Below are 12,959 nucleotides of genomic sequence, written 5' to 3'. Positions count from 1 at the left end.
AATGCTCCTCAGAGGCCTGATGAAAACTGTGCCCACTCCCCTCCCCTCCCCGAACGTGATGAGCAACCCCCGAGTCTCCCACGTCTCCAAATATATTCAGTGGCCTTGGGCAGGAAGCCCCGCACTCCATGAAGCATAGCAGGGGCCTGCCTGACGCCCCGGTCTTCCTTTCTCTATTAATGCCCGTTTCCCTCTTACAGCGCCCCCTGACGTCCTGTCTTCCTTCTACCATTAACTCTCCCGTCTCCCTCCTACTGTTAACACTTTCCCCACTCACTAGTCACGCCCTCCCTGCTTCTCGCTCACCAGTAACGCCCCTGCTGCCTCTCTCGCCATTAACAGCCCTGTTGCCTCCCTCTCGCCATTAACGGCCCTGTTGCCTCCCTCTCGTCATTAACGGCCCTGTTGCCTCCCTCTCGCCATTAACGCCCCCTGTTGTCTCTCTCTCAACATTAATGGCCCTGTTGCCTCTCGCTATTAACGGCCCTGCTGCCTCTCTCACCATTAACGCCCCCCGTTGTCTCTCTCTCACCATTAACGGCCCTGCTGCCTCTCTCACCATTAACGGCCCTGCTGCCTCTCTCACCATTAACGGCCCTGCTGCCTCTCTCACCATTAACGCCCCCCTGTTGTCTCTCTCACCATTAACGCCCCCCTGTTGTCTCTCTCACCATTAACGCCCCCCTGTTGTCTCTCTCACCATTAACGCCCCCTGTTGTCTCTCTCACCATTAACGCCCCTGTTGTCTCTCTCACCATTAACGGCCCTGTTGCGTCTCTCTCACCATTAACGGCCCTGCTGCGTCTCTCTCACCATTAACGCCCCTGTTGCCTCCCTTTCACCACTAACGGCCCCGTCTCCGTCTTCTCTCCCTCTCTAGTGGACGAGTACATCGTGATGGCGAAGGAGAAACACGGCTACAACATCGAGCAGGTGGGTGCCGCGCGCAGCTCGGCCTTTTCACTGCCAAGTCCGCGCGCTGCAACCAGGAAGCGTCTATTTTTAACGCCGAGGGAACCGGAACTGGAGGGGGGGCGGTCTCCTGCCATCCAGTGGGGGCTGGCCTCCACAGACAGCTTCTGTAAACAAGGAGCTTTAAAATAATCGTGTGTGGGAGGCTTATGGTGGGGCCTCGGGCGGTGACGAGAGCCACACGTTTTGGCCTAGGTGCTGCGTGGGAAGCACGGTTCTGTCTGGTACGGGGGCCGGCTGAGGTCATGGGATGAGGCTGGTTGTGTAGCGGGGCCGCTGCTTCTGGCCTGTAACCAGGCCCCTTCATAATATTGGATCGTCCAGCTTTACCCTACCTCCGAGGTTCAACAAACACGTCACACAAAAAAACCTGCACTCAAAATCTTTGAAAAACATAGACCTTTTTAACCCTGATCGATGCAAGTCTGAAAGGAAAAAAAAAACACACGATGCTGCTAGGGATATCATACTCAGAGATAAGTGCGACAATGAAAAGTGCGAGGTGATGTCTTTAGCTTGTGTGGTTGTGATGAGCCTGAGCATTTTCTCGTTACAAGCCTCTAGGGATGTGCACAGTCACAGGGACAAGTGACCTACATACCGTGCACTAAGCCCACAGGGTCTCAAGACACCTTGCTGAATGCACCGTCATGGCGTTCACAGGTTTGGTCAGACAGAAGCTGTTGCTTTAAGGAGGACTTCCTGTTTCTCCCTTGAGGATGAATAAAGGGGAGCATAGAACCACCATCTATTTTTCTCTTAAGTAGACGGTATTGTATACCATTTCTCAAATACTCAACAGGCATGTGATGTGGGGCTTCTGCCTGCCAGGCATGTGCTCACCTGGTTAGTCCCTGGTAAACACCATACATTGTGGAGAAAGCGGAAGCCTGAGTGGATGCTACCATACAAAACACCTAAGGATAAGGGGAAGACTGTAAAGTAGGAGTTTTCTTAAAGTAAATAAATAGAGATCAAGCAAGTAAGTTCCTTGTAGTTTATTCGTAGATAAAACCAGACATCACGGGAGTGTGTCCTTCCTCTCTGTAGTCCAAGCGGAATCTGTTTAAGAAAACCGCTCGTACAACAGAGAAGAGGTTACATGCACGAGGATGCATTTTCAATAAAGGCACACTTAAAAGATAACTAGACAGCATGCGCACCTAACTAGGAATGTGCGTATGCAGTCAAAGACATGAAAACAATTCTAAGAATGACAAGTGAGGAGCGCGTGAAGAAAATGACAGCTATGTATTACATCACCCTTCCCCTTTCACAAACCAAATAAAATAAAAACTTAAGATAAATAAAAATCCTTGTACCTTGAAGGAAAAGAACAATTTCGAATTGGTCTTATTGTGTTAGAGTTGGAAGGTATAACATCAACATGAGAAGATTCATTAGAAATCAAAGAGTTTGATAAAGAATCATGTGAGTTTGATAAGGAATCATGTAAATCTTGTGCTCCAACGACTTGAGTTTGAGGATAATTACCAGAATAGAGCTCAGAATTATCTTTATTCAAATCACCTGAAAAGTGTGAAAAGTGTAAATCATCATAATGAATATTCTTCTTTGAAATAATCCCACTTGCTTGATCAGGTGTTAACTTGAATAACCTTCTCCTACTCCACCAGCCTTTATGACCAAGAAATAAGGATCCCTTTGAAACTTTAACAATTTGTACAGGAAATGAACATTTTGATAAACCTTTCTTAACCCTTATTGGAGATCTGATCATGACCCAGTCTCCAATTTTAAGTCCTTCCTCTCTGTAGTCCAAGCGGAATCTGTTTAAGAAAACCGCTCGTACAACAGAGAAGAGGTTACATGCACGAGGATGCATTTTCAATAAAGGCACACTTAAAAGATAACTAGACAGCATGCGCACCTAACTAGGAATGTGCGCATGCAGTCAAAGACATGAAAACAATTCTAAGAATGACAAGTGAGGAGCGCGTGAAACGCGTGAAGAAAATGACAGCCATGTATTACAAAGACTTTGGTGGATTGTTGCTAAGGGCATCTATGAGTACCTCATGAAGCACTGGATCATTTATCTGTTTCGGAGAGAAATAAAAAAAACGCGTGAGGTTAAAGCGTATATCTCAGGGTGAATTGAGAACAATCCAAGCTAGGACAAGAAAAATAAAGTTCTCATTTGTCGTAAGGTGGTATGTGGCTTTGCCTTCAGTAGAGGTGTTGGTTGAAGAGAGGTTTTTTGCTGGCGATAATTTGCTGCCATACGTGGTTGGAGAGTAAAGAATGTGGCTGGTTGATTATAGCTAGGACGGGGGTCAGACTGGTTATGGCGGATTGTGGTTAGTTCTCCATATTCTGGTTAATGACTGCTTTCGGTTGCAGATTAGTGTTTGCAATGGCTGTTGAATTGTGCTAGTTGCCCTACATATGAATGTGGTGACTGGTAGATGTAGCCTGTCGCTGCCTTGGCTAATGGATTTTGGGTTGTTGCTGAATGTGGGGGCTCATAGATTGGGTACTGTCCATGGTGATGGCTCTAGAGTTGGTTTTGGGTGGAAGAAGTCCATAGTGATGGTTCTAGCCTCAGCGGCTGCCTTTAGGTATTGTCGGAATGGTACTTGTCCGGGGTTCTAGGGTTAGTACGGACTGTGGTTTTGATTTCAGGGTTGGTAGATGTGTGGTGTGGTTGGTGGTCTGGAAGATGCCTGGTGATGTTATGTCAATTGTATTTATTTATCGAATTCCTTCAGACCTTTCTGGCATTGTAGAGAGCTCATAATCGTGAATTTAAACTGCAACAACAAGAGTTAAACACTTCTCACTACAAAGAGTATAGAGGGAGAGACAGCGGCCATGCTGACTGATCAGGTTTAGGCAAGGTCTCCAATACTGGCATGTCAGACTTGCAACAGGTCACAAGGAAAGCGGAGAAGGTTCCAACGTTAGGCTGTGAGCGAGAACGCCGTTCCCAATAGGTAACTGTTTTGAAAGTAGGCATGCACAGTGTACATTAATGAGCACTAGAAACGTTTTACCTGAATGAAACACGCCACCTAAACTTATTTGGCCCAAAAAACAGCTGTAAGGATAAACTGCTGTTGGTCATGACCTCCAAGATGATCATACGCCCAAAACTAAGCCAGTGTGGAGTTCTGGGCCACGTAGTCCTGTCATCAGGCCTACAGTTCGTGTTAGTGTGGATTTCTGGAGCAAGCAGTGTAGAACCTTATAATGGTAGTCATAAGCCAGCTAACACTGAATTACGGCGTTTATCACTATTGCAGATGTAAATGTAAATGTAGTATACTTGTAAAGCGCACAGCTGCCCCAGCAACGGGGCGTCCCGGCGCTGTATAACTCTGGGGAACCCGTCCTGGCTTTCCCTGTGGGATGGTCCCTTGCTGGGAGTCCCCAAGGTGGAGACAATGTGAAATGGGGCTTGGCGCACAGTAAAGTTATGACGAAGGTGAATATTTTTCACAGGTAGAGGTATTTTTCAGGTGCTCCGCAGGTGTCGCATCCGTTCAGTGCGACTTCGAATGACTAGGTATAAAGTGTGCTACAGCAGTGTAGGCACATCCCTGTGTGGAGCACACTGGTGTGGTCTCAGGCACCCTGTGCCGTAGAGTTCCAATTGAATGTTCAACAAGAAAAATGATTTTTCAAACGTAGTTTATTCCATAAAGTTCATATTTTTTCATATGGTCTGAAGGAATGACGTTAATGTCATAGTATTATACAGTGCTCCGATGCATTTCGGACGTTCTGTCCTTTGTCAAGGAGCTCTACAAGAGATGCAACAAAACATAGAGTCAAGAAAACAGCCTTCACGAGAAAAATGAAAAAGTGTGCACTTATTTCCGTGTCAGTGTAGTAAAAGCGACCGCGTGCAGCCCAAGTTAAAATGACCAGTGAAACAAAATTCCAAAACGTGACAATTAAAGTCTTCAACAGGCCGGGTGAACACCGTGTTTTTTAAGATTAAATGATGAAACGTGCAAAAATGAACTGTAACGGGCGGATTGGAGAGATGGTGAAGTTCACTAAGGTGATGTTTAAGTTGCAGCGTGCGTTAACGTTTAAGCAGAGAAAACATCCATGTAGTACCACAGCGTTATAGAAATGCCGGCTGAACAAACATGCACAGAACTTCGAAAACAGCGTGAGTCAAGCGGGTGCTAGCGTGGCATGGCGGTACTTACTTCAATACCGGGACGTGTCGCATGCAACGAGTCGGGAACAGTTGTGTGAGTTCGGCAGGGGAAGTGTGTGATTGATATATGAAAGTGGTGACAAAAATCAACGAAGGACTATACATGAGCAAGGTGAATGATAGACTAGCTTGGTGATAACGGCGGCCATTTTTAAGAAGGCTTAAAAAAGTGCAGAATCAAATGCAAACGATTAAGATACAACAACAGCAGAATGTCAGGGCAAAGCTATGGATGAATAAATCTTTATCTTTCGGCTGGTTTTTCCCACATAGATTTTTCCGCATGGGCACTTCAAGAGGTAAATTAAGTTGGATGAATCGCAGGTCGCATCCACATTTAATTTGATGTTAAATCCTCGCATTGGGTGGTTGATGTTGTTGCCTTTGATGATGTTATTGCAGTTGTTGCAGTGGTAACAAGGGCGTGTCCCAGTGTGTTGCGTGGTGTCTCCTGTCAACGGTGGTTTCGAGAGAATTTCTTTGAGATTCTTTGGTCTAGTGTATGCGAAGATAGGTGGTTCTTTGAACAGATCCTTAAAGTCAGGCTCTGAGGAGAGAATTCTCCAATGTCTTAAAATGATGTTTTTATAGCGTTTACTTGAGGTGGAGTACCTCGACACAAGAACCATCCTATGGTCAGCTGGTTTCACAGTTCGTTGTAAGGTTTGCTCACGAGGAATTGCGGTAGTTCGCTGAACTGCGTCTTGTAGGATTCATCCAACTTAATTTACCTCTTGAAGTGCCCATGCGGAAAAATCTATGTGGGAAAAACCAGCCGAAAGATAAAAACCCGACTTAATGAACATAAGTCTAATATCCGCACAAAGAACTCCAAATCCAACGTCGCCACTCATTTCAACGAGGCTAATCATAATGTGGCCCAACTCAAATACCTAGTCCTTGAGTTGGTTCCAAAAACAGAAGGGAGAGATAACAATAAGACTTTGCTTCAACGTGAAACATCGTGGATTTACAGGCTCCAATCCCAGAAACCACTTGGTCTTAACGATCGTACAGAACTTAGCTGTTACCTGTAAAGATTTATTCATCCATAGCTTTGCCCTGACATTCTGCTGTTGTTGTATCTTAATCGTTTGCATTTGATTCTGCACTTTTTTAAGCCTTCTTAAAAATGGCCGCCGTTATCACCAAGCTAGTCTATCATTCACCTTGCTCATGTATAGTCCTTCGTTGATTTTTGTCACCACTTTCATATATCAATCACACACTTCCCCTGCCGAACTCACACAACTGTTCCCGACTCGTTGCATGCGACACGTCCCGGTATTGAAGTAAGTACCGCCATGCCACGCTAGCACCCGCTTGACTCACGCTGTTTTCGAAGTTCTGTGCATGTTTGTTCAGCCGGCATTTCTATAACGCTGTGGTACTACATGGATGTTTTCTCTGCTTAAACGTTAACGCACGCTGCAACTTAAACATCACCTTAGTGAACTTCACCATCTCTCCAATCCGCCCGTTACAGTTCATTTTTGCACGTTTCATCATTTAATCTTAAAAAACACGGTGTTCACCCGGCCTGTTGAAGACTTTAATTGTCACGTTTTGGAATTTTGTTTCACTGGTCATTTTAACTTGGGCTGCACGCGGTCGCTTTTACTACACTGACACGGAAATAAGTGCACACTTTTTCATTTTTCTCGTGAAGGCTGTTTTCTTGACTCTATGTTTTGTTGCATCTCTTGTAGAGCTCCTTGACAAAGGACAGAACGTCCGAAATGCATCGGAGCACTGTATAATACTATGACATTAACGTCATTCCTTCAGACCATATGAAAAAATATGAACTTTATGGAATAAACTACGTTTGAAAAATCATTTTTCTTGTTGAACATTCAATTGGAACTCTACGGCACAGGGTGCCTGAGACCACACCAGTGTGCTCCACACAGGGATGTGCCTACACTGCTGTAGCACACTTTATACCTAGTCCCCAAGGTGGAGCCAGGCATCCCCGGAATTGGTGGGGCCATTGTGGAAATTAGGCAAGCTAATGCCCAGAGTTGCCGAGTGGAACCCCTGATTAGAGTAAGCACCGAAGCGAGAATTATCGAGTCCGCTGACCAAGGTCCACGACCCTGCCGCGTCGGGAATTGAACCCTGGTCCCAGGCTGACTTCTGCTCTCAGGCCTGCCGCCTCTAACCAGTGAGCCACACTACTCCACGATAGCTGTGGATCGATGAAGGGTAACACTTTCATCAGTATCTTCAAATGAAGAATATGTGTGTTGGAGACTTTAAAGACCTGGGTTTCCAATGGGAGACTATGCTCCGTAAAGAGATCCAATTGCGAGACGCCTTAGCGGCATGTGGTGGTGGTGGTGGGGGTGGGGGATATGGCAATAGGATGGGTGATTTTGTGGTTATGGGTCCATGGCTGTTTAGTGAAGACTGTAGAGTTGGTACTGCATTCAGTTATGCCTGCAGCAGAGGTGTTAGTGCTATCTGTTGTTAAGCCTCCAGGATTGGTATGATGCCAGGGATTCTATCCCTGGGCTTGGTCGATGGTTGGTGTTCGTGACATGTTAGTTTTGACAGTTCATTTCCAGGGCGGTTTGCATTGACACTTGATCAGACCGATTTGGCTGATGAGATTTCATGCAAATGGCTTCTAACTTTGTAAAATGTTTGCTAATTTTTTGACTTTTTGATGTTGGGCATAGATAAACCATAGTTCAATTTTTGCACAAAGTGTTCTGAAAGGCAAATTCTCTTCCGAGGTTGTGCAAGTCCTGCCAGAGAAAACCGAGGCCAGGAGAGAAAATTTGGGTGTTTCATGGCACAAAGGTAGAGTGGCAGTAAAAGTTTGCAGTTTTTAGAGACTGTTAGTGCAGACACTCCAAGCACTCCGAGGCAGAACATATGGATGCTGAAGAAGCAGATATTCCATTGACTCTTAAAAGCTAATTTTGGACACGGAGGAAGGAGATATTTTCATGTTTCTTTTTGATTCACAGGAAACTTTTCCTGGTTATTTTGATTATTAGATCCCGAAGCCCACAGTAGCCCCAGAAATGTGGTTAAGGCTCTGAACAGTAGAAGCAGCTCCCAGTTTAAGATTCTCCCCTCCTTTGCTATATTGACACCTTTAACTTAAACGCGTACACCAGTTTCACAGCATTAGGGCTCAAACCTTCACAGTTCAATCCATGGATTTGTGGACAATCGGAAACCTAGACTCCAGAGTTGAAACCGGATCCCAGGTTCACCCTAGAGCCACCATCAAAGCTCAGTTGGATTTAGTCCTCAATAGTAGAACATAAACTTTCAACACTAAAAGACAAGTCAAACAGAAATTTGGTGAAAAATAAGATTGCTTTTGAAGAGCTGCTCATTCAGTGCCAAAAGTACCCTATGAAGGGGCCTACAAAATAATCTTCTGCATTGAGGTGACTACTTGCAAAACAGGTCAACGTGTTACTGCTAGAAGAAGATTTGGATTTCCTCATGGAAAAAATTGATTCCACTGCAAATGAAGAATCAGTTTCTGACAAAACTAAGAATGGATTGCAGCCTTATTAAGCACATTTATTAATCTTCCAACTACCTGCGTAGTGGCTCAAAGTGTCTAGGTAGAAATCCTTGGGCCGGTTTGATGCTTAGAATGATCCACCTCTTGATAGTCGCAAGCCAGAACTGCTATAATAGCACAGGGCAGTGGGATGATCAAGTGAGGAAAGGGAGGGGAACAGCAAGGAGGGAGATCTGAAATGATATCAACAAGAATCATGAACATCTAATTACGTTGAGCGCTACGGAATGCATGTACACAATACAATTCCTCATCATATCTCATGAACAATACCTGTTTCAAAACTTAAGTAAGCAATATCCTTTGTAATCCGTAGCTCTGTTGGGGTAGTAATTTTCGTCTGTTAGGTTTGCTGTATTTGGAGAGAGACCTAGATCAATCATCTCTATAGACTCAACCACACATTCTTAATGCTAAGGAATCAATGCTTCTTCCCACATAGTGACATACCCTTCATTGACTCCACTTGTCATCACAGGGGTTGAGCGTAGTCCTCTACCGCTCTAGCAACCACCCCTGTTAAAGAGAGCCAAAGAGACAGCAAACAAGTAAAACATCTGATCCCCAAATATACCTCTTATGTATATTACATCCAGTATAACAAGGTGCAAATTCACAAAAACCTTCAGTAACCGGAAAAGGTTTTTATTTGAAGAGCGCCTGCTCTCAGAAGAGCTACAGAAATTGTCATGAATAGCCTTAGACGAACCACTAACCGTGATTCTCCCTAGTGGACATGAAACAGTCTGTAAGAAAGAAAACAAAACACAAGACAGCCTGAAAGAGTCGAATCCTAAAGGCTCCAAGTGTAAATAGGGCTGGTATCAAAGGTGCAGGTGAAATGGTCTGAAACTGGACTTGAAGTCCCCTGCGTAGAAAGCATGGAGAAAGCCTATCCGAGTTCAAGGAAAAAGGTCCAGGAGGAAGGCGAGTGGTGCAGAGCACCCTTACCAAACCAGTGGTCAAGACGGCGTCCTTCGCTCACTCCGGAACCGGGAAGAGAATTTTCGACACTGCTCCGTCGTCCGACCTCCATTTAACAGGCAATTCCAATTACGTACGATCTGACTCGCCAAGACTAATGGGAATCGTAGTTCCCGATTGTACTCGGCCTGCGATAGATCACGATGCCGGAATTCTAGGGTACCCACTGACCTACCTGAATCAGAAAAGGTGCGCTCGAACAAATGATATATAACACAGTCAAACACCAGTATAAACCTGTTTCACATAATCTGGTATACGTAAAGGGAATGCTGAGTGAGACTCTTATTATTATAGCTACAGTGAGTGAAAGATCTTTAAATCCAGGACTAGTGGCGAGCCACCTTGTGGGCAAGAATAGTAGAGATTAGATGGAGTGGGTGTGGCGGGAGAGGGGCTGGTGAGGGGAGAGGTGTCTTCAGAGAGCTCTAATGCCAGGGCAAATTGCAAATTCAACTACAAGGCTGGGTAGACTTACACAGCAACAGAGGAATGATATGAATGAGTTTATATAGGTCATTCCAGAAGAGTGTTCTAGGAAAGCGAAGGTACTGGTGGAGGTAAGGAATGTGGTAATGAAATTCAAGCAGTAAAACGTTACTAGACACAGCAGATGCAGCAGGTTACCAGCTTGATATTGGCATAGTCCTCATGGACAATAGTGGCTGAATTTTGGCCATTGGCCTGAGAAACAGGCACATTTAGTTGATCAATGTTCCTGCCAACGGTGAGCAACCTTTGGGTAGATAAAGCTCAGGTTGGAGTAGAAATTGATACTGCAACACACTTGTTTGTAATACAGCAAAAGAATGCCTTCTGCAGTGTTACGCCACCCTCGCGCATACAACTGTGTAGCAAGCTGTTTGCAGTCTGATCAACCATGATCTTGGCAACTGATATCCAGCCGACAATTGTTTTTTTCAAGATGCATATGAAATGTATGGTGAGCGTTATACTCCTGAAACATAGTGAAATGGATGTTGGGTGGAAGAATTGTAGGTGCCAGTGGCCTTCAACCATCAGTTGGGAAGCAATTAAAACAAGATTTCAGTTCTGTTTTAAACTGTGACACTGGATCTTAATCTCCGTTCTTCTGGAAGGCAGTTCTACTTGCAAAGTCCTTATGGTTACATCTTCCTGCAGAGTCCCCACCTTCAGAATATTCTCTTGGTATCATGCAAAATAATAAGTAGCGAAGCACACACAAGAAGCCCATTCAGTTTAAACAAAAAAAAAAGTCTGTAAGTGAGCCAAACTACGAAGTCCATCAAGTTCTTTTTTTTGAGAATTGTTTATTCCATTTGTGGTTTCCACAATATCTGGTATGTTCAAGCAGAAGCAGCCGGCACATGTTACGCCCGTTGGACTTTTTCAAGGCTGCAGGGAATATGTATATATATCAGTGTATAACATATCACAAAACATTTGGAGATAATATTGAGTGGCAACCTCATATTTGAAAATTGAATAATGAAACTTATAATTAAATTGTTTGGATGCCCTACATGGTCAGTGAGGTGGTGTCTTTGGTCATTTGTAGCTATACTTCAATGTGGAGTTTAACAAAGACACGTGAGAGATGGCTACTTGCTGTTCTTCATACTATTGTTGTGCTCGCTTGGTAGATTGTGGGTTTATAGGGTAGGCTATGTGGGAAATGCTTTGATGCTCTGCGGGGTGAAGAGTGGCTTTAATATGCTACAGCAGTCTTCTAGCTATGCTTAAGTGTGGTGTGGAATGAGAAGTGAGAGATGCATTAAGTTAGGCTGAAACCTACAATTCTTTAAGACTAGAGGAACGGTTTGATCACTGTAGGACGCCACGGTCCAAGTCATCTTTAGTTGAATGGGGGAGACTGAGGGGTTCTATCTGGTGTGGGCACCTTTACTATAGGCTCGCATTCACTTAAAAAAAAATCAAGACTGGATACCGCATAGAATTCATTACAAAAGCCGAACGCTTACATCTCCAGTTGGTGTAAGCACTCCTTTCAAAAGAGATAAAGTGGGTGGCGTACATAACATTGCGGTCGAAATATGAACCTACATGCGTCTCAAGACCATACTATCAACTCTTGAAATATTACTGCAGAATTAATAATCTACACTTCCCCAATAACTTCAGGAGTCGATATTATGGGTTTGCTAGATCTGCAGGTTGATATTTCAGGGCATCGATCTTGTGACATGTTCAAAGAAGGAAGAAGGCACATGGAGAACAATTCTCAGTTTGAATCCATTCAATTCCCATGTGAAGAGAGAAATTCAACGTGACCGTGCTTGGTTAGGAGTCATACGTACATTTTTAATATACCAATACAGAAAAAGCACAACAAATGCCTACGTGTTATATAGAAAACATTACCTGTTTATGGTTATTCCCTTTGGCGCAAAGTATTCACCAAGATTGTTTACAAAATATCTGTCGGAGATCTCAACTTATCCACAAGAGATTAAAAACACGTGCATCCATATCGCTGTGAATTAGGAAGGACTAGTTGTTCCGACAACCTCGAATGACCAAATCTGAGGAAGACAACTTTTTTCCCTGTTGGGTTTCAGGAACCATCCAAAATGTCACCCTACTTTCCAGTCAGGATGGGTAAGACCATTCTAGGGGTATGCATAAATAAAGTCAATCATTATTGTTTCCAAGCACAGATGGAGCCCTGAAATTCCAGAGTAATGTTCTGGCTTGCTAGACATCACTGTTTATAATGGAGAGTACAGCGGTCGCAATGATGGTGTTGTACTTGCTTTTAACTTATGTTATAGCATCATTTGTAATCTGATGCATTGGAGGAATGTATCGGCAGCCAAAAGATCCAAACGTCGTAGTATGAGAGTATCTGGCGACTGTCAAATAGGAAGTTAATATGAGGCTACATTGGGAAAAATATATGCAAAGCAAGAACTTTCTCAGACCTAGTACTTCTGGTGACCACTCTAAACAATGCATCCTTCATGGGGTCGCCGGCTCAAGTAATGGATCTGATAGTGTGGTGCAAATTTGACTCTCGTGAAGCCATACTGCATTCTAGTTCAAGGCTATTCTCAGCATTATAAGTCTTACATGTGAATGTAGTGTTGCTTTTTTCACGCAATGTCACATCACTACATCACTTGTTGAAACAAGAAAGTGCATTTATTTATACGTCGTCGGAGAAGGCATATGTATTGTGCACTGGGCAGTAAGAAGAAATGCACATTGTGGCAGGACGTGTACCAAGCTTCGCCTGTGACTTGGATGATAAAC

At 44.1% G+C, this 12,959-nt stretch overlaps 1 protein-coding gene across 7 annotated transcripts in view; it reads left to right on the top strand.

Moving 5' to 3' along the window:
- Positions 1 to 12,959, top strand: part of RCOR2 (REST corepressor 2) — a 248,168-nt gene that overhangs the window by 169,730 nt on the left and 65,479 nt on the right. For all 7 annotated transcript variants that reach the window (XM_078660543.1, XM_078660539.1, XM_078660542.1 and 4 more), the window contains exon 5: positions 881 to 933. In XM_078660543.1, coding sequence (XP_078516669.1) covers positions 881 to 933 — 53 coding nt within the window. The remainder of the gene's footprint in view (positions 1 to 880; positions 934 to 12,959) is intronic.

This window comes from Lissotriton helveticus, chromosome 9 (assembly GCF_964261635.1).
Source record: "Lissotriton helveticus chromosome 9, aLisHel1.1, whole genome shotgun sequence".
Taxonomy (NCBI): domain Eukaryota; kingdom Metazoa; phylum Chordata; class Amphibia; order Caudata; family Salamandridae; genus Lissotriton; species Lissotriton helveticus.
The sequence above is the reverse complement of the archived record's forward strand: the minus strand, read 5'-3'. Positions and strand labels throughout refer to the sequence as shown.